Genomic DNA, 22,851 nt, shown 5'->3' on the forward strand with positions numbered 1-22,851 from the left:
TGGAGTGTATAACAAGCCTATACCATACCCTAAGTCAGTATCCTTTTAAAATAAAGCAACTCCCCAAATGCAGTTTTATGGTTTGATTTCATCAATTAAGAGTCACTAAGATTTTCCCCTACAAGGTATACCATTAAATAAGAGGTTTTCACCCTTTTTTCAACACCTGTGACTTTAATGAGATGATTAAAATGAAAACAGTCAACATTAATAACTTGGTAACTGCTGTGTAACACTTAAGTCTGTATCTCCCACAGCATCACTAGTCTAAGTACTTGCTGGGGAAATGCCAACAAGCTGCTACAGAGCCAAAAAAAAAAGGTCACAGAGCATTTTATTTTGCAGTTACTACATAAACAGAGGCTATTTTTAAATTGCTCATCAAGAAGCAATGGCTTTCAAAAACAATGCCTTAAGTATTTCCAAATCCTTACAGGAGCCATCCCCCTCTTACAACAAACACATCTCAAAATACTTCACAAAGGAGGCCTCTATCATTGCCCTCCTTTTACAGAAAAGAAAGCACTGCATCATGGAGATGACTTGAGCAAGGTCACCCAAACATGCCAGTGCCAGAGCAGGGTATAGAGCCCAGATTTCCTAGTCCCAAGCCAGCTCTTCAGCCTACAATGCCCCTGTCACAATTCTTAAGCCCTTCTGGTAAACGTGCACTAGAAACATGTGTTTTGCCTTTAAAAGAGAATGGATTTTACAGACAAAACACCTGGGTGGGGGAGAAATGGAGAAGCTCCTTGCAGAAGTCCACAGTTGCATACACATTCTTTCAGTTCCTTCTCCTAGCTCCAATTTTCCATACTACCTTTTTTCTTCATTAAAAAAACCCCAACATCAAAACATAAAAAAAACAAAACCCAAAGCAAAACCGGAGCATTCCAACCCTCTAAGGAAATTACGGGCTTCTATTACCACAGAAACAAACAAAAACCACCACAGGTTTCATGTTTTCCAAGTACTGCTGAATGTAGTACCTTGCTTGTGTATCTTATTGCAATCAATATTAATAAAGAACGCCTCTAAACCCATGTCATGTTTTTTAAAAAGCTTCACGTATCTGAAGTCAGATAAACATGCTTTACAGATGGATACAACCGCCTGAAAACAAGTTTCCTGGGACGTGTGAAGCCTGGCTTCTTAAGCCTGCAAAAGAGCTTGACTGTACCTGTCAACAGGAGCCTGTATTGGGGAATCCTCTGAACTGGCTTGAGCAGATAGTGCTTGAGGGCCAGACTAGCACAGCGGGGGCTCATCTGAAAGAAACACCCGAAATAAGCAGTGATTGTGTGGTAGTCAAGGGTTCCAGCAAAAGAAAACATACCTACAACCAACCACCACTTACACTGGATAAGCTTTATCTTAAAAAAGGTACCACTAGCACAGTGTTAAACACCACACTACAGAACAAGCATTTCTGTGTGGAAGACTGTGTGCAAAATTAATCCTATGTTAAAAGACATTGGTAAGCACTCATACTCTGTGGATTCAAAACTGGTGCTTTTGCTTGTGAGGAAGAGAGGTGAAGCTTCCCAGACATAAAGAGAACACCGGTGGCAAGGGCAACATGCTCCTTCGTAATCGTTGTTAGTTCCCATTAGGCAGAAAGGCAGAGAGGACAGCAGCGCTCGCTGCAGAAGTTTTAATTGATCCACACCTCTAAAGTCAACACAGATTTAAAAGATCCACACTTCAGAAATGTTAATTGAGTTTGCATTCAAAATAACGTGCATCTGAAACACCAGTCCTTAAAAAGGCCTCTTATCTTCTTCCTGTCTTTGCTGACTCTACCTCACGCTCTTCCTTTGCTCACTGTAAGTAGCCTTTGGAACCACTTGTAAGCAAGCAGAGCAGGCATTACCCAAGGGGAAACCCATGTAACAGGAGGCAAATTCACAGTTTGTGCGGATCATGTGCTTAGGGAGCTTGCACCTCTTCTCTGACTTTTTTTAAGGGAGTTACGTAAAAATCTGGCAATCTCTTAGGGACATGAATCAGCTTTCATCTGATTGCTGCATGTGCTGGGTTTGAAACTTCTAGATATACACGGATGAGAAAATTCACTTTTTTCTGTTTTCAACTGAAATGAAACATGATTCCTATGAGTATGCTACTGCCCTATGATGTGGCAGAGAAACCAACCTGGTTAAAATAGGACAGTTAATCGGTGCATAGTACGATCAGGAGACAAAACTAAAAAAAGCAGCTAGAGATTTTATTAATGCGTCTTTGATATAATTTGTAGCAAGTGCTGCATTTTCTGAAAATCAAGGTCCTTTATCATATCTCACAGTGGTAGCCAAAATCACCAGTTACTTCACAAAATCTGAATTTACTTCTTTCCACTTCCACCCTACTAAGTCTCAAGCCAAGACTGCAGCAAAAAAAAACCCCAAACAAACTGGAGGATAGTCTCTAAAGCCTTATGGAGGATCATAACTGCTGAAAAGCCACAAAATAGGATGTCTCTTACAAGACTACCGTACCTCGAAGTCTTTCACTACTGAAGCAAAACCTGCATTCTTCTTACACTGTTCATCTAATAGTGCAACATTTTTATCAAATTCTTTGATGTAAGTGGAATACATCTTTAAGTAGGGACCCTTTTTAACAAATATATCAGCAATTCTTTGATGTTCGAGCCTAGAACAAAAAATAGAGCAATTAGAAAGAGCTAAAAAGAGTGTACATCTTAACCCTACAGCAATACATCTATCTTTTTCATAGTAGGATGTGCTAGTTTATATTCTGAACAAAAAGCTCACAGTTCAGCAGACAGGCATCCATCTCAGTAGCTATTCTGAAAAACCTTACCAGGCACACCTTGACACGCTAGTTTAGTGTTAGATGACAACCACTTAATACACAGTCTGTTTAAAATGGTCTTGAACCATTTGAACACTTCAGTACAAGCTGGATTCCTGAGGAGACAGGTCTTCAAACTTCAAGATGCAGTCTCCATCCCTTAATAGCAAGCATGGGATTACAGTCTGTACCCATTTCAGTGCCTTTGTCAGTAGGCTTTGTATAGCTGATTTAGATCCACCCACCAGTGTAACTGAGAATGGACTCCAATGGGACTGCGCAATTAGTGCTGTGTCTACTTAGTAGATCTCAACTACCTTTAAAATGCAAACCAGTCTGGTCTTCAGGACAGCCTCTTTTCCTCTAATGAAATCAGTCCACTTATAATGCCAATGCAGGGACCAGAATGTTCAATTAAAAAAGAAATTTTAAATAAAAAAGTGTGATTGCTAAAAACATGTATTGACATGCCTTCTGGACCTTTCTGGATACATCTAAATGGCAAAAAGTATATCTACACGGAAAATTATCTCCTGTACTTTCAAAAGTCAATTCTGTCATTTAAGAAGGTACGTGAAACACAAAGAGTCAGACTGTGGTCACATGGAGTCACATAAGCCCCACAGATAAATTTCAACAACATCAAAGGCGTGGTATCCCTTTATTGATAGTCACCAGTGAGATAATCGCTCTTCCAGTTCCCTCAGGAGGTCCCGATTGAGTTCATACAGCTGAGGTAGGTAGTACAGGATCTGATTCAGGATTCTGTCCTCAATCACTGGCTTTCCAAGCTGCCTAGAGGCATGCGCCACAGCATCCCGGAAATCCTGCCGGAGTACAAAGAGGACAGAAACCCCCCCTTCCCATGAGCGAGCAGCCTTCAAAGCACCAACACAGACAACTGCGTTCTCTCTGCAGACATTCCAGGCCCTGCTCCCTATTACCAAAGGCAAGGCGGGTACCATCTGGGTTATGTTTCTCTGCAGCTTCAACTTACTCCCCTGGGACTTGCCTTAATCCGTTTGGTTTGACGCTGGAGCTTTACTTTCTTGCTCCTGTATGCATAATATAGAAGTTCATTATTTTTATAATATGCCCTTCAGAAATGTGCTGGTGCAACGTATAAGGAAACTAAGCAGGAGGGGGGAAACTTGTATCTGCAAGGGTGTTGGCAGCCTTGAGCATGTTCTTGCTAATATTTGGGTCAAAAAGCAGAAGCTAATACAACCATAATATCTTATTTTAAAATCATACTAGTTTTTATAAGTCATCTGCAAATGCCCTTTTGGAAGATGTGCCTCTTGGACAAAAATGTAGGGTCACAAAAAATAACTATATGTAGCAGCTCTTCTATATACAGGAAAATTAACATCTAACAAAAAGATATTGTAACAACATACGGGAACCATGAAATTTCAAATGTTAATGATGATCAAAAACAATATTGGTACCCTTCAAGACATTTACAGAGGGGAGAAAAACCCCGCTTACACTTGAAGAATCTTTTTGTAGCATTTTTATGCTATAACCAGCTCCCAATAGGACAGAGCTGAGGCTCATTCGTCCTTATTAAACTATTTAGAATTAAAATCTTGGCCCCACACAAGTCAGTATAGCCAGGATTGTATCCATATTGAAACTGAGTATCAATAACTCATGAGGTATTTTCCCTGATCACAAGCAAACAAAGTTGTCAAAAAAGGTTAGCAATTTAGCATTTCACTTGAAAAATAACACTAAACTTGACAAAAAAGAAAATCCAAATTAGGTTGTGCACTGTATTATCATGTCTCACTTGAATTTGGGCAACAGTGACAAAAAGACAATCTGTAATAGCTCTTTTTGAGTTTGTGGTCTGCTGAAACCTGATAACACATGCATAATCTATAGGTACCCTGAAAAAGGTGACCAACACCATGTTCCTAAGTACAACGATGAGATATATTTTACATGTGCATGGGGTCCACACCTGCCTTTGAAAATCTGTAGGGTCCTCAGGTTAGGAAAAGAAAAAAAAGAAAAAAAAAATAAAGCAAGACCCCTCTTTCCCCCGCCCCAGGTCTACTACTACAGGTCTTACTAGCTATCTCATCAGTCCAGCATCTGGCACCATTTAGAGTCTCTCAAACTTAAGCCTCAACTTTCCCCTGCCCTCTCTCCTCATTACATCAGCTCTGGGCAGCGTGAGCTCCAGACACACTTTCTTGCTTTGTGACCCTCTGGGTCATGAAGGCTGTGACTGGGCAGAGTTATGACAAGAAACTGAAAGGAGATACAGGGTGATGACTGTGATGGGGGAAGGCTGAGAACTAAATGCAAGGGAGTTAAAAAACAGATGGCGTTATTCATATGGAAATGTTCTGTTTTACATCCTCTGTGCAGACTAGTGACACACAGGTTAACTACCAGCTGCATCTTATGGGTTTTCCTGACCCTAGGGCATTGCTTAACACTGAAATGATACATGGAATTACAATGGCAAAAGCTCAAATGAGGCATTCTGGAGAGCTTCATGCAAAATGCATCATCATATTATGATAATATCCCCCCCCCCCAAATCACATGCACACACAATATACTGTATGTACTTTTGCCATGGGATGAAACAAGAATTTTGTCTGAATGTTATAAGGCTACTTGCATGATGAAAAGAAAAGCAAGTTTTGTCTGTAGCGTAATCAACAACTCGGGCTTTTCCCTGACCAAACAATAAAATGAGAGCAGGGAGCCAGGTTTAAGCACCAGTAGATAAGACAGGAATGTCATTTGTCGTTAAGAGCATTTAACTTCTAGATATAGCATGCAAAGAGTCTGCAGGATGTTTTCCAAATACAGATTTCGTTTTTCGACAAGCTTGATCAGCTTCATCAGGCTTTGGATCATGCCATGAAAGACTCTACCATTAAAACGGCCAAACAAAACTTTGTTTCATCACCCTCTCCGTCCCCCTCCACAACTGAGTAAACGGAGGAAGCCCTGCAGAGAGGAAACGGAGGAAAGAAAGATAACATGAAGCATTCAAATGATGCAAACCAGCCTGCTACATAACAAAAGCTAAACTTCAACACTTTTTTTCTTTAATTATCAAGTCTTCACTACAGAAGCAGTACAATGCATTTGTCACTGTAATCATATTAAGATTTATTTTTAACCTGGCAGTGGGTGTGAAGTAACTGTCATGCCAAGTTCATCTTGAGATAAACTTAAGAGTTGAAAGCAGAGAGCACATGCCTGAGGAGTCGGGGTAGGAAAAGTCAAACAAATATAACAAGGTTGAAGGTAACAGTGTTTACACTTGAAGGTACTGGCCTTCTGAGAAAGTAATTTCTTATCCGAAAGGACAAAATATAGAATAGTTCTGTTTTAATTACCAAATGTTAAATATGTTAACTTAAACCCTGAAATTTCACTTCAAAGGGTGGAAGGTATTCAGATACGGACAACTTTTTATACAAGTAGGTGAATGACTTAGAAATTGCATTAATAGTCATTTAATGCACCAGAACCTTATTCCTTCTAAAACTAAATCCATTCAGTTTAGTTTTCTTCAATCCATTCTGCTAAATAAAAACAGAATCACTGTTGCAAATAATATATACATTGCTCTGATAGCTATATATACCTGCAAGAAGTGATTCATATTACAAACATATTTAGCATATAGTACTATATAACACTGCTGAAGAGCACTGCTTTCATCAGTCTGTTCAAAGACAGTCACCTGAATTGTCCTAGAAATTATTCTGTTTGAAGCAATGCAGCAATCCATTACAGTGAATTTTAAAGAGAGAGATTTTCTAATTAAAAATGAGCCTTTCAAATATTACAGTCTTACTCATTAAAAAAAACTTGCCATGCTTTGGAACGAATGTGCTTATTTCACTGAAAAACACCATTTGCACCTCTAGACCAAAGTTTCATATGCTGCACGACAGAAAACAAAAGATTATGGTAGTTATACTGAATCATCCCCGCTTCTTACCAGGATAATTTTTCCTTTCAGAAGGGGGGACGCTATTGTACAATTTCTGAAATGCTGGTTTACAGTTTCCAGTTCTACATTATAATCTGGTCCAATAATAATCTTCTGATACCACTTTCTACTGCTTAGGCAAAGACAATCAGCATCCCACAGCTTCTTTAAGAGGACGGCACTCATCATCGTCCCTGGAAAGCACATTCTTTCCAAACCAGAAGCAGTCTTAGTTCATTCTAGAATAAAACAGCATCCCACTGGGATGCTGTTTTCATACTGTCCGTATGAAAATCTAGTTTAGGCAGTTTTAAAGGCTTCTGAGTACATATTGTTGCTGAATTACTGGCTGATAAAATATTCCCAACTTGAAAATGCTTATTTATCCTATTAGTATACGCTCCCCCTAGAGCTGTGCAGTTTTTAAAACAATATTTGAGGAGGATACCACCATCTCTGCTTTTGCTTCCTGCCACCCCTCCTTCAATGCAGCTTCCTTAAATAAGCAAAGGGCCACGATATCTGAAATAATTCTGACGCTGTTGTGAATCATCTATGATCAGCCCACGCACTTCCCCTCTGCAAAGGCCCTGACTCACAACCCCCCTCAGTCCTTTCCACCAGAGGATTCCCAGTGCACAGCGAAGCGACCTGCCCGCATCTGTCTAAGGAGCACAGGAACAAGTTTAGTTGTAAACCAAAATAGGTACTGACCAGACTACACCTTCGCTCAGCTGCTGACTGGGTTAAGTGCACCTTCAGGTATCTAATAGCTGAATGAAGATAATTTCAAAGGAGTGAAATTAAAACCTCTTGTAAATTTAACTGGAAGATAAAGAACTACATGATGAAAACGTGGTCACGTATTTTACTCCTAAGGCTTCAACGAATATTAATCTTGGATCTGTCCTCCTAGAACATACCATCAGCAAAGCAAAAATAAGCCATAATCCCTTCTGCTGAGGTACAACTCCCAGCTAAATACACCTGCAGATAGCTCAAATATCAGTTTAATTTACGGAAAAAAATACGTTTGCACGTGGGTGTTTTCAAGGAACACACACACACACACACACACTACGGGGTGGGGAGGAAGTTTCATGCTCTGGGGAGCAGCCAGGCTGCTATATGTGACAAACTGTAAACACAACTGCTAGGAATACAGCTACTAAAGATTTCACAAATGCATTAATTAAAATATAAATAGGCAGTCTTAACTAGAGTTAGACTATTAGCCATAAATTGTTAAGTTAAACTATAGCAACGATACTTAATGAAGATCATGAGTAAGTGTGGATTGTGACATTTTTCAAACACATGAGATAGCTTCTGGAAAGCTGCCAAGTAGTGCCACACCTTTTTTCTCAGGTAGTACAATCATTTATAACAATATAATAATCAATGATTTGACTGTGGCATATTCCCAGAATGTTATTTCAAGGAATAGGCTGGGTAGTAGAACCTTCCTTCCAAACCAAAACTATTTCATTAGCCTTCTTAATAAGATGACTATAGCTGCAATTCTTTGTGAAATGCCTCAATCAGCAATTCTAGAGCACTTCATAGACTAAAAATTTATCAACACATTCACCTCAGACTGGTCAAATATTGAAGTTTTACAGTTGGAGAAAAAGAAGTTGGAGGTTGAGAGAATTTTTCACAGTCAAACAGTAGATCAGTTGTAAGCCAGGACCAGAGGTCAGGACTTCCTTTGCTCCAAAACCCATAGCTATTTTATTTCTCAATATGCACATTACATTCTTTTTCCAAATCTACTATGAATTATTTTTCATAATATTTGGCTACAATATACAAAAAGTTGACATTTTTATAGATATATAAAATTATTTATACTGTGTGTGTATATATATAATTTTGCAATTGTCTTTTGAAAATAGAAACATATTAAAGCAGAATTTCTCACTCTTGTAAGTGTCTCTATGTTTGACCTCTTATCTGCCTTCTCCAATAAGAGGCTGATCTTGTGACTGCAGAAAAGTTAGAAGTGCCTCCCGATAACCTCCTACTTGCTCTCAGAGTCCTAATAAGGACAGAACTGGAATCTAAGTCAGAAGTGCAGATCTAAAGACTCAGGCAAAAGCTCTTCTTTGCTCACACAGCACAAAGTTACACACTAAGCCTTGCAGTGGAAGGAGCCATCCCAAACAAACAGCACGTTCCTCTGCTGGACCAGAAGCCTCGCTGCCCATATTGTAGCAGCAGGGGGAAAGTGAAATCAAAAAGGATGGGAGAACAAAAACAGTGGTGGGTTTTGGCAAAATAACAAAATTCGGAACAAAAATGGACAAAAGAAATGACGTTACCCTTACAGCACCAGGGTGCTGCTGAGGAGGTCCTCTCACTTATGCAAAGCAAACCATTTCCAAAGAATCCCACAACAAAGAAGTACAAATGGCATCAATCCTGCCTTACTCCTTTTCCAGGAACACCGGGTGTTTTTTGGGCACAGAGCATCTCAGACAGCGGTGACAAGCTTGTTTCTCTTATGTCACTTATGTTTTACATCCAGTTCACAGTTATTTTTTTTTCTGCAAGTGCCCTTAGGGAAGAAACAACACTTCTCGCATCTTCTCAACCCTTGTTTAACCTCTGGAGGCCATGCATGAACCATCTTACAAAGATGCACACAGATGAGCTGGTTTGATTTAAGCCCCTTTGTTTTCAGTAGTTTCTAACAGCATTTTACTGGAATCTTGTCCTCTAAGAACATTACAATAGTTACAGAAATACAGAGAATTCAAGATTACATCTAATGTTTGATTCCTCCCTCAAGCAACCCCATTCACGGAGTATGTTTGAGAGCGCATCAGTGTGCAAAGCCAGTTAAGTCCCTTAACCTCTGTTATGACCAGCTTCTTTCCTATTATAGAAGTGTCCCCAAGTGTTTATCATTTTCTAGGTAACTTTTGTAGTCTGTTCTTCAACAGAAGCAGTCAGGTGTACTTACAAAGTGCAACAGTGTCCAAATAGGCCAGCACTCTGGTATCTTGGAAAAGTTGCTCCACATAACTGCACTTTGTCAATATAAAAGACAAAATGCTAAAAAAAAAATCGGTACTTGTAACCAGTTTGCAATCATATTCCCACCTTCTCACCTGCTTCAGGTTCCACTTCAAATGCTCTAAGCAGTAACAACTTAAAAAACCTTTTTCTTAAATCAACAGTCCTGTTCCCTGGCTGTACTAAGTGCCATGAGCTGCATTAACTGGCATTGGAAAGACAGACTTAGAATACTGTTAATTTCAGATAATCACTAATGGAATTAGTCACTAAATTTCGAGTATTTACTCTTTGGAAAATCACTAATAGATGGTTCAGAAGGTGTGACAGAGCATCCCCTGATCAGCCAAATCTTTACTATGGGTGAAACAGCCCAGCCTGGGGAGAATCTAAGTTTTAATTCCAGAAATCTGTCAGAGGTTGCTTGACTGGCAGTTAGTAATCCTGACACTGAAGCTACTAAGCCAAAGTGGTTCAGTGCACATGAAATCAAAAGGATAGTTTTATCAACGTTTAAATATTATCCATAAGAAATATATGATTAAATAAACAGATTTAATAATGTCTGTGATGAACATACACAAGTTCTCAGGCATACCACTCCGTGGAAATAAAAAAACGTGTTTCTGCAACCTTTCTCAAGTATGGCAATTTTTATTTAATGAAGAATGCTCACACACAGTGCCACAAAACTGGTGCCCACTCTGACGAGGACACTCACCAAGGTTCCCAGTGCAGACCAACAGACAAGTTGAGGACAAAGTATTTCCTTGACTCATAGCCTAGCTCCTCTCTGTTAGACCAGGCTGAATACATGTCGATTGTTATTGCTAGCCAACAAGAACATTTCTAATGGTTTTTATTTGGCAGCTAGAAACTAGCATACTGTCATGAATAGAGCTGCGAGTTATCCATTAAAACAAAGCAAAACGCATCCTACAGCACTGCACACTTACACTGTGCAGACAACCTTAAGTTTATCCCAGAAAATTCCTAAGATCTCTACTATTTTCCCTCTCCCACATTCTTCCTGTGCTTGCCTGCATCCTCCTCACCAACAGCCTTTTCTTCCAGTATTGTGCATGTTACCTGAAGAACTGGTACACAGAATAGTGAAGACAACTTTAAGATGTAAGTTATATGCATGAAAAAGATGATAATTAAAAATCATATAGCTTAAAACTTGCCTATACTCATTAGGACAACTCTCTTCCTTTAACCAATATTCAAGCTTGAGTTCTGTACTAGAAATGATGTTGAATATAAGTTATAGAATGGCCACGACTGCCTGACCCAGCTTTTAAAAACCAAGCTTGAACACAGTTAGAAAATCAGTTACTAAAATGGAAGGCAACAGAGGAATCAGCAAGTGGTGTGGTAAGTTTTTTGTTTCCTGAAAGATCTCCGTATTACAGGACTGTATACATCCATCTATAAGAGCCTTTGTTCCCAGTTTCACAGAATATGCTTCTCAAGAGACCGAGATAGACCACGCATCTGTTTGCAATATAACCACTTCTATTGCCCAAGGAAAAAAAAAAAATCACTATGCTTGCACTTAATAAGAGTGACAAAATGGTACATACACATACCACTTAGAAGTCGACAGAAAACACATAAAATGGAGCTAGAGAAAGCTATTTACTATTAACACCTTCTACACAGCATGTTTAACAGATCTGCATAAGCATGGATGAAATACTTAACCCTTGCTGTGGACAACACATTGCATGTACTACAATCACAGCTGTTACCAGAAAGCAAGTATCTGTCAAAGAATTGCAGCCCAAAAAATATGCTGCCATGGTGATGGACGCACCATTAGAGCTAATCAGTTGGTTTACCTAAAGAATGTATATTTTTATGTACCATTTCTAAAGGTAGATTGTTCCTGCCTCCCCCTGCTACTTTAGAAGTTGTTCCAACCAAAGATTTTATTTTGGTTGCTATAGTACAAGCTGGCTTATAAATATGATGACAATTAACATAAATGGATATATATTCCATTTTCAATATTAAAGCAATACCCCCACTCAGCCAGAAGACTGCATACATTGATTAAGGAGATGCAGAAGGAACCATCAAAATATTCATTCATTATATAAAATCTGAAACTTCAAACTTCTACTTAATTAGATTAATTTTTACATTTTGAATATGTAGACGCAGCAGAAAAAGTCACATTCACTACAATAAAGCCTAAACATAGAACTTTAACAGATTAAACATAGAAGAGGAAGCTGCTTTTTTTTTTTTTTTGATACTTACAATGTGTAAGAGCTTTAGCACATCCACAAACCTATCAGAAAAGTAAGAAAAAGCAAATAGTTACATTTTAATTGCCCAATTAAAATAAACTGAGTAGCTGTTATGTTGAGCATTGACACTTACACTTTCTCTGAACTCATGATCTCCTTGGCAATATGGTAAACCTTTGTTTTCTTTCCAGCTGCCTTACCCTGCAAATAAAATTACATGTTATACTATGCACCTACTAAAACTGTCATAAAGATCATTTTAGGCTAGTAGTTCCTCAAAACCAATGTAATTATTCTATAGTTATTTCTAACAAAAATGTTTTATACTGCTTTGTAATCTTCTGGCTTTGAAATCTTCTGGCTTTTCAAGATCTGTGAGAAAATCAATTTAGCTTGTAGCTGGAAACAACAATGTTAGCTAAGAGTAGATTTTATAACACTATCAGCCTTTCTATTTAACTATTAGAGGAAGCACTGAAGCCCATAATGAATGAAGCCCTAGCAAGTGACAATTATTGGTTTCCAAAAATAGTAAAGTACGGATAATATCTGTATGTTATTCAATTTTTTTCTGATTAATACAGCAACAGTAGTATTTACAGTAAACTCAAATGGGTTTCAAGAACATCTTAAAAGAAATACACATTTTCTTTACTGAAAAAGAGGATTAAAGGAGAAAAGCATTACACTGAAAAGTCAGCTTCTGACCATCTACTAAAGGAGTTGCTGAAAAACACAGCAACCGTACCGCAAAACTGTGGAAGTGTGAGCCTTGTCATCTACCTGAAACACTGCGGAGATGATGATCATTTTTATGTGCACACGTTTGGCTTCCAAAAAAATCAATGCTACTGTTCAACATCAGATGTAAGGAACAGGTATAGCAAAGCGAAAGTGAGTAGGTGTCAGGATGCAAATGTGTTTTCTACACAGTGTAACTCCCATGTACAATTTCCCTCAGATAAAACACCTTTCTCCATAACAGCTCTCATGGTTTGCCATATGCTTCTCTGCTGCCAGCTGTCACCACATCTATTATATATTCAGGCTTTCATTTCAATGGGCTGCAAAGAAAGAGCGTGGATGAGGAGCACTAAAACATCATATACAGGCATTGAACAGTTTATCTAGAAAAACAGATCACAGATATCAGTGGCATTGCATGTATCAACCTTTGGTTCATCAGCCCTAGTGTTGCAAGATTCAGCTGGAGTTTTTGATCTTCTCCAAACCTATAAACAAGTCTCAAGTGCTGGAAATCAAGCCATGGAACCAGCGATATGCAAAGGGTGGTTTTAATGATGTTATATTCAAAATAAAAAATAAATCTAAATTATTTTTTTAATTTGCATTTAATTGACACAGTGCCAAATTACTACATTAAAATTAAATTATAAATTTAATAATTTGGTGTTGCATCACATATATGCAAAACACATTATTTTATATACTACATAGACATCTTCACACAGAGCTGGGACTTTACTTCTAAAATTAAACTTATTTCCAAAAACACTTAGATATACCCAACGAGGGTCAATCGGATTCAAGCAACATGATAACACCCATCCTTAGGCCTCGATGCCTTTTTAGAAAGCACAGCTGACACGCTCCCTACAAGACTGAATTCACAAGTAACTCAATTACGCAGAGCAAGGTATCTGCCATCACTGTAGATGTGACAGTTGCAAATGAGATGAAAATTAGTATTTTGAGAACGAGATGCTAACACTAAACAATTACAAAATGAAATACCACAGTCTGTTTTCAACCCCATTTGAAAGACTTTTCACATACCAGCTGGCACTGAAAAGGCCACTTTGCATTTGCTCAGCCAAAGATACTCCGGGCCTAAGAGAGTCTCTGAAGGGAGAACCGAAGGGATACAAATTGGGCTCTCAGGCACAGCATTGGGAAGGAACCTTGCAACTCCTCGAACGGATAAAAAGCATCAAAACAGCCAGATGCTTGTGGTAAGGAAAAATAAAAACAAGCCCAGCTGATGACCGATGCAGAGACTGCTTCATTCTCCTCTGCAGCTGCTCTCCCTGTTAGGAAGTTGGTTGTTAATCCCCAGCTGCTGGCCGCACGTGCCGCAGGCGGCTGAAGCAAGCTGACGAGCAGATGCTTCACGGTAAGTGCTGTATTACTCCGCGAAACCTGCCCAAGAAGCCTCGTAAGGGACGCTTTCCTGTAAAACTCCGTTGTGAAAGGCTGAGGGCATTTCTAGAGGCATGACAGGCAAGTTAGCTTCTATACAGGTACAGTCCTGCTTAGTTTCACAGGAACAAACTTTTCCCTTGACTCTCTTTCCCTCCCCCAATTTATTCCTCAGAAGATTTGGTTAAATGACATTCAGAGGTCTGACATCATCATCATCAAGTCTTCTCTTCCAGCACTAAAGAAGTCCCCCCCTTTTTTTTTTTAATTATTATTAATTTTTAAGGAAAGGAACCAAATATAACTACTATCAAAGGAAAGTGAGCTGCCAGGAGTGGTGCTGAGGAGAGGCACTGGTCTATGGGCAGGCTGATGTCAGGGCATCCAGGACTGAGAAGTAAGAAAGCAGGTATCCCCAAGGAGAGGGATAGGACCCCCAGAACTTCATTTCATTTTAAGTAGGTAACACTGCCTTTCTGCTCCTCATTTGAAGAAGAAATAAGGTTAAAATAGGGGAAATAATTCCAAGCTGGGACTCGCAGAAGCTAGCAGAAGGTCAGACCTCAACCACAACAGTCAAGTGTGGCTTACACTCCTCCAAGGGCCATAGAGGTGGCTCTGCAACCCCACATGGACATGTCTCTTGTGCGCACACCAATAGTCTCTCTTCAGCACCAAAGGAGTGAATTAAGGATCTTAAATGCTGAAAGGCAGGTTGAGCCCTTTGTGTTTCATGCCATTGAAAAGGAAATTTAAAAACTGGTTCAGTCATCTGTCGTCCCCTGTGCACCAAGCAGTGATTTGGCAGGCTAGCATACAGAACCTGCAAACGCAAGAAGGTTGTCTGCGCAGAAATGATTACTGGGACACAGCCTTTGCTGCATGGCCAAGACCCCCGAAATAGGACCATCCATGCAAAACTACTGCTTCCAAGATATTTTTCAGAAGGACCTTCTCAAACCTTGCAACCTTCACCTGGCCCTTTTCCCTGGGCTTCACCAAGGCTGACAAATCAAAGGTTGATTTTAAATGTTCAGTTCACAAGAGACATTGTGCACTCTAGGATCTGTGAGGCATAGACAACCTCTTTAAAAGGTATTTACAAATCTCAAAACTGAAGATCCCTAAACATACATCTGTGCATGTAGCTCTATTAGAGGGGCACGGTAGGCAGGTCTACAGCTCCACAACTCAGTGAAAGATTAAGAACAAATATGCCAGGCAACACATGCTTTCTAATGGGGTATTTCTAAACTTGACCTCTTAATATCAGGCTAATGTACACATATTAAATTAAAATTTTAGGAAAAAAACCCACTAAACAATAAGAATAACAAAAAGAAATATATGAAGTTATGTTGACTCAATGCCTTTTATTCGAAAATATCCCAAGAGGTTACAACTTACAAAATAGTGCAAGAGTGAGGAACAGCTTCAGAAGATAAGATACCTGTTTATTTTCCTGAGGATCAGACTCCCCTTTGCTGGAATCAGAATTTGTGTCATCATCTTCATCAGAACTGTTCATGATATCTTCTTCATCTGACTGAAGATCTCCCATTACCACGTTAGGATGATCATGGTGTTCTTCTAAGGATCTAAAATTAAAATATGTATAGTCGATAAACATACCATACTTTATTTATATAAAGAGCTTTCTGGTTTACCCCACAGTAAATGGTCTACTTGGTATCAGAAACATTGAAAACAGTAGTGCATAGTCTGAAGATGACAACAACAGCGGTAGGCTTTTCCATAGTGGACTCATAACTCTGCAATGTTTTATCTATGCTGGTATTGATACAATGCTCCCTGACAGCGAGCAAAAGATAAATACCTTTGGAGTATTTGTTATTCTTGTCCATCAGTGTTTGCCTGACAGCAAAGTTTGGTAAATCTAGACCCTTATTGCCATGTGCATGTATAGTGGCATGTTTGTACCATGTGCCAGAAGGATAAATAAAGATCATAGCCATTTTGCTCTCCTCTCTCTCATACCATCAGGACTTGTTCCAGATATGATACTCAGACTGGAGCTTTCTGTCTGAAATTTTAGATGCATGTATATGTACAGGGTTGTTTCTCAATGCATATGCTAAACAACTGCATCGGGGATAGCAGTATTATCTGTCCAATAATTCTAATGTCTGTTCTGTTCAATAATGTCCATTCTGTCCAGTAATTCTTCCTAAAAACAAGAAAGCAGAATCTTTTGTGATTAAAAACTCCCATCCCCCAGAGACAGACACCTTCCAGGTAGCTGTCAAATCTCTAACATATAACCTTGTGCTGCTGCTGTGCAATGATTAGAGAGGTCTCTTTTCATTAGCTTCAGCTGTATTTGCAATACGGAAATTGCATGAGACAGGCACAGAACCTTCTTCCTCTAACTAGCCTTGACAACTTCAGTAGAGATTTAAGACATGCAATTCTAGAAGAAAATAAAAAAGGGGGTAGGGAAAGATAAAGAAGAGAACAGAGACTAGAGGAAGCAGAGCCTGAAGTTTTGGTAAAGTCACATAGAAACACAGCACATCCCTGGGCTCCTACTTTTAATCCTTAAAAATATCTGATAATTACCAGTTACACTAAAGCTGTGTCTAAATTCACCTAATCTGTGTTCAAGGCCTGAAAAAAGATGGTGGGATGCCACAGGCTTATTGTCATATGAGCCAAAAGTGATTAGCTACCCTACAAAACAAAAAGCAAATCCAGAAACCCTTGTCCCCAAGCTGTTGCAGCCAGCAGAGATCTCACCATGCTGATCAACACCTAATTTTGTGTGGCCAACATCTGTCAGGGCTACACACTACTCCATATGGCTGCCCTCTGCCTCCCTACGCAAGGGATGGTTATGACTGATCTTTTCTTTTCCTGACTTTGAATCACAAGAAAGCAGGGATGGAGGGCAACTCTTCAGACTCACCACCTCCAACTGTAATAGTTGCCAGAAAGGAAACCTGTCAGCATGGATCCCATGGGAGGTAGCTGCCAATAACATGAATAGCAGAAGTAAAGAATACCAGCTGTGTGAGGATGCTTTGGCAGCCACAGCAAGGTGTTGAATATTCAATGCTCAAGGCAGAGTTAAAAAAAAAAAAAAGATTAAAATAGCTTGGTCCTATTAAGACAACACAGGAAGGACTCAGGAAACACCCAAGCAGTTACTGTCTCCCAGAACTGAATGGAGTAGAGGAAGAAAGGAGACTGCAAGCTCATCACCGAGTTCAAACAAGACCCTGTGCGAAGATGGCAGCACCCAGGATGGAGAGAGACGCCCAGTTTTTTCAGTTTGGAAATTATCAACCTGATGCAGGAAGACAGCGGTCACCAGAGATAGGTGCTGATGACAACAGTGCATGGAGTATGCCAGGGATGGTTCCCACAGAGCCTCCAGGAGCTTCAGGAAGGCAAAAAAGCAGCTTTTCACTGGAGCTTCCCCTGGAACCACACTAGCAGGACGCTAAGACTTCTGCAGTTACTTGTTAACTTCAACAATTCAGAGAACTCCTTATCTAGTCTATCTAATTCACAGTCAAATGACCTGCTTGACCTGTTGGCCTGACAATGTTTATTTTAGCAGATGCCATCTCATATCCTTTTATTTTATAGATGACAAACATCTTTATTTCATCTGTAGCATTACGAGGTAGATATATCCCCCTGCTTTTTTCGAAACCTGCAACAGAAATAACTACTGCTAATCCTTCCTTTACTATATTATTTATAGTTCTAGCATGCACACCTGTCACTGAATCTACATCTGATCTGGGATTATTTTTTTTCATTGCAAAATTTATTGAGGCCTTTATCTCGAACCACACTGGAATTCACTTTTTAGTCTCTTATTCCTCAACATCAAAGTTTGTTAACAGACATTGTATTGTCCTTTTTCCTATCCTTAACAGTTGTTTTAATTGCTGCTTTAATTTCCTTTAACTAGGATTCCTTCCCACCAAGAAAACATTATTTCCACACTTGTGAAATCTGAGTCCTTTTGGCTAAGCACATTCTACAGGATGCTGTTCCCCGATTTTGCTATCATTTTTCATTGAAATGTTTCAGGGCAACTGTGCTAACACATAAAATTTTAGGAACCCCGCCCTTTTTGAAGTCAGAAACAAGCATATTTCTAGGTGAGGCTGTATTCTGCTTGTGCAAACATATCTCTGTCACCACTGGTAGATGAAGATCAAACTAGCTGGCCTGTGTTGGGTGAAGAATTTTCTAAACGAACAATTAATCAGCTTATCTAATACGAAGTTTCAGTTAAAAAACTACTAAAACTTTTTAACTACTGATGATTTAGTATATTTACTAAGCATCCACAGATGACAGCCACTCACTGCACACATTTTTTTCTTCCTGAGAATCATAACAACATTTAAGCAGTAAGCTCCTTTTCTTGCCTTCGTGGTCCATATGCACCTACTACTCCTGTAAAGGAAACTACGAGAGCTGAGAGAACCATCTACCAAATCTTGTCTACAGTATCTGCCCCACCAGTCAAAGCACCTCAGAGTAATCCCTATATGTCTTTATGCTGTACTTGCTCAGCTCACAGCCTAACACAGCCCTCAGATTCTTCCATCTGATACATTTTGTTGAGGTTTTTTCAGTGCTTTTTTTTTCTTCTTTCTTTGTTTTTTTAAAAAGAAAAGCCACAGTGGATGATTGGATGATTAATGATCAAAAGTCAGTTCACACCCAGCCACTTTCCAGAATCAAACAGGCCACCAGTTCAGGGATAGGATGCAATACTGTAGCCATGGGTAGATGCACTCCCAGTGGTATCTGTGGTTGTGTCCACTTCTTCAGAGAAGATGGTGACAAAGTCACTGTGTTAATCTGCCTTTATGTGCTGGAAAACGCGTGACTCTCCTTGTACCCTATGCCTTAACCCTTCGTCATAAATACTACGTCTTTTCTGTCGAAACAGAAAGCAGTCTTGTATTTGCTGATTACTCTTTCTGTACTTTTACCTCTGAAGTCATCTATAACATAAGTGCATACATAGTTCTCTTGAAGTTTTCTGTGGACAAAGTGAAATCCCTTGTAGCCTTTAAATGAGTTTAGAAATAGCAATGAATCTTTAAATAAACCGAATCTTTTCTACCACATATCAATCCCTCTTTTCCAAAATACCACAGGCATGCAGTAGTGGTTATTTTTAAGCAGCTCTTCTGATAGGTATTTTGGGGATACTGTGAACTATCTTTATCTTGTTCCCTCTTCATCACGATTCTTTGTCCTACCCACAGCACTACCAAGAGAAACTTCTGCATTATCAGTCATGTGAAACACCATCACTGCCAACTCACCGTGCTGCCCACTGAGTAAGAATATCTTGCCGTATCTTGTGAGCAAGTTACCTAAATATAGATGTGGGGCTTTTTTATTTGACACGTAAAATGAAGGGATCATTAGTTTGCCTTGGAATGAGCAGTTTATGGGATGAAGCATACACATTGTGCTGTATTTTCCTAATGCGATAGTAAAATATTAATGAAACAAAACATGACAGTCCTAGTCAGGCGTACAGCAAGATAAACTGTCAAAACTTAAGAACTGCCATCAAGCTATTACAGCCAGAAAAATAAATCCTAATCAGCATATAAATCTCTTACTGCCTAGTTCAGACTAGCTTACTTGTATTATTATAGAAGCTTCAAATAAGCCTGAGGCTTCACTTTCAGGCACTGGTGATTTAGACACTGCATAGGACACTATAGCCTGAAGTCACAATTAACATTTCAGTCTCAGTTCCCAATTCATTTAGAAAGCAATTAGCATTTTAAGCTTGACTGAGATGCTTCAGAGAGATTCTCTGCCGTGGAATGCCTCAACATTAAGTATTTTAGAGGATACTGGAATTACTTCATGTGTTAGCATCATCATAACTACTAAAAAGCACGTTTCCACAGCTCCAAAGTATTTGTTAAAACAGATTCATCCAGGCTGCTGCTTTACACACATTTCCTTGTGGTCTTCATGATTTTTAGATGTTTTTTCTACTTTCAGTAAGTAATCAAAAATATGTAGGAATGCTGAATTAACAGAACCTTGCACAAAACGCTCTGCTAAATTCTGCTTTTCTCATCTTCTCATTATTTTTAAAAGGAGTGTCCATTGTACTCTGTTTTTTGTAGGAGTGTCCCAGCATCTTTATCCTTCTTCTGTCTCTTCCTCCAGTACTTTGTTGCAGGTTTTTGGGGGTGTTTTTGTTTGTTTGTTTATTTTTAAAAGAAAGCCTTCAACATACAAGCAAAATTACACAAACTAAAGTTCCTACTCAACTAAAAAATACACACCAAAATATCAGAGAGCTAATAAGCATACCTTACTATAATATTTCATCTCAAATCCTTTTTGTGTTGTTACAGCATTTTACCATCCTTTCACAGCTGCTTGCATCTCACTTTCTTCCAGAGAGGCAACAATTACTATTGCTGTTCATCCATTTTCAGTTTTTAGTATCAGCAGACCCCGCGATCAATTTCAATAATTAAAAAAAAAGCAGCTGAACATGCCTTAAGACCTAAAAGCTCACAGCTGATAAGGCTGTTACATTTTTTTCATAGTAGCTCATACTTGTAGTAACTGTAGGTAAGGAAGCAAGCCTCACTGACTGATTCCCTCAATTGATCCTATTTGTACACTTCTGGAAAACCCCAAGGGTAAAAGACTTAAAGGAAAAATAAGAAAAAATGTTCTATGGCATCTTTTCTGTTAGGTTCTATCTAAATTCAAAATCTGTCTTTTGAGGTAGAACAAAGGGCTGTAAATACAGAAATCAAGTTAAGATCCCAAAACAAATTATCTAATTTGGGTGTTCGAGACAACAGAAAATGCTCTTGGAAAGCCAAAGCAAAAGTGAAATTACTGCTTGGTTAATAATTGCTTAATTTTGTTCAGTGAGCTTCCTTTTGCTTTAATTTAGTATTTTTTATTTAAGACAGCGCAATATTTTTTCCTTTTGCAAACCCACCTGGAAATCATAAAGATGAACTTAGTATCACTCCAGATGCACCTGGACCCTAACCCATCATACTCACCTCATCATTTAAACTTCAGATTCTCTGAACAACAGTGACTGTCTATCATTAGAGCTAAAAAATTCCCTCCCTCATTGTCCTCTTCATGTCCCCCTGCTTTGCATTTCTCCTTCAGGCATACCGGACCATTAAGCAGCAAATGAGGATGAAATGCAGCCTGGACCAGGTGGCTTACTTATCTGAGTTATTCCTACAGCATTAGTCACCTCTCTGGTTTCATGACAGACACACAGATGGAAAGAGCTGAAGCTCAGATCACGTCTCTCCTCTCCAGGTGTAGTGGACAGTGTGAGAAAGGCTGGTGGCTACCGCTGCAGCTCTCGCAGTGCTGGCTTGGCTGCCAGCACTGGGGATTGGTTGCCTTATTGCAGCCAAGCTGCTTGGGCTTCAACTTCTCTGCCCAAAATGGTGTTTTTTCACAGCGAGAGAGTGAGATCGCAAGGTGTCTGCTCAAATAGGATTTTACACAATAGCGTTAAAGTTACGCCATTTGTTCTGTGGTGACAACTCCATGATTTTCGTAAGTTCTTCATATTATTAGGACTAATAACAACAAAAAAGACAACAGACCAGGAGTTTTCATTGGTCTGATGCTAAGGCACATGACAGGCAGTTAATCTTGATCTCCCTTTTATTTATATTTTTAAGACCACCTGAATAGATCATGCCTGTGAGATTCGTTAGTTCCTTTTGCAAGCTATCCTTCTGTAGGTGACAGGGCTGAGGAATGACACAGACCTCTATGACAGTCTTTAAAAAAAAGCACCACAAACCAAAAGGCAAACAAACTAGACCAATTAATCCATGATTATTTGCATCACTTTTAACTGTTGTGCTATATTCTCTCTGGGCTAGTTAGGAAACTTTAAGGATACAATTACAAACATAAACACTCCTCAAGAATCACAGCTAGAAAATAGAAACAACCTACATCCAGCCAAGCAACTCCAATTGAAAAATGTTTTGTGCACATCAGGTTACTTTTTCAAATTGCAATTTAAAGACTTCAAGAATTCACACAGAATTATTGTTAAGCAATATCATATGTAGTGTATGCATGCATAAGCATCTGCATATTTTATATGAAGTCAGGATCCCTGGTGACCCTGATACACTGTCAAAAGAGAAGCTCAAGACAATCTATTTAAAATGGATTTTGGTTCAGAGACACTTGTACTTCGAAAGCTGTCTGCTGCCTCCCAGGCAAAGGGCTGGCTGCAGAGAGAGGCCAGGTGGGAATGCCGGAGTTTGCTCCTGCCAAAAGAAACACCAAAAACTACCCTCTTTGTCCCTCTGGCGCTCCCTGCTCACACCTGGGTTTTCTGGGCAAGGAGGATATCGCAAACACTGCCGAGAGCTGCCACCACATTTAGCCTGTTAGATCATGCCACTGGCAGCTCCTTCTATACTTGGCAGAGCACGTTGCAAACTGCAACACCTGACTTGCTGGAACCAAGTTATCCCAGCATTTGCAGCCAGCAGCATCTAGTTTAGCATTTGTTATCCTCAGGCCAAGCCAGCACGCACTTCTTTCCTAAACAAGAAGGGGGAAAAAAAAATCTGACTC

The 22,851-nt window shown here is 39.3% G+C and overlaps 1 protein-coding gene across 2 annotated transcripts in view; it reads right to left on the minus strand.

Annotated features, from left to right (window-relative positions):
- The window catches only part of FGD6 (FYVE, RhoGEF and PH domain containing 6), a 73,181-nt gene that overhangs the window by 28,542 nt on the left and 21,788 nt on the right, over positions 1–22,851 (minus strand). For both annotated transcript variants that reach the window (XM_059816977.1, XM_059816976.1), the window contains exons 3-8: positions 15,680–15,827; positions 12,203–12,270; positions 12,080–12,110; positions 3,493–3,644; positions 2,499–2,655; positions 1,181–1,268 (exon numbers count right to left, since the gene is read on the minus strand). In XM_059816977.1, coding sequence (XP_059672960.1) covers positions 1,181–1,268; positions 2,499–2,655; positions 3,493–3,644; positions 12,080–12,110; positions 12,203–12,270; positions 15,680–15,827 — 644 coding nt within the window. The remainder of the gene's footprint in view (positions 1–1,180; positions 1,269–2,498; positions 2,656–3,492; positions 3,645–12,079; positions 12,111–12,202; positions 12,271–15,679; positions 15,828–22,851) is intronic.

This window comes from Gavia stellata, chromosome 4 (assembly GCF_030936135.1).
Source record: "Gavia stellata isolate bGavSte3 chromosome 4, bGavSte3.hap2, whole genome shotgun sequence".
NCBI lineage: Eukaryota > Metazoa > Chordata > Aves > Gaviiformes > Gaviidae > Gavia > Gavia stellata.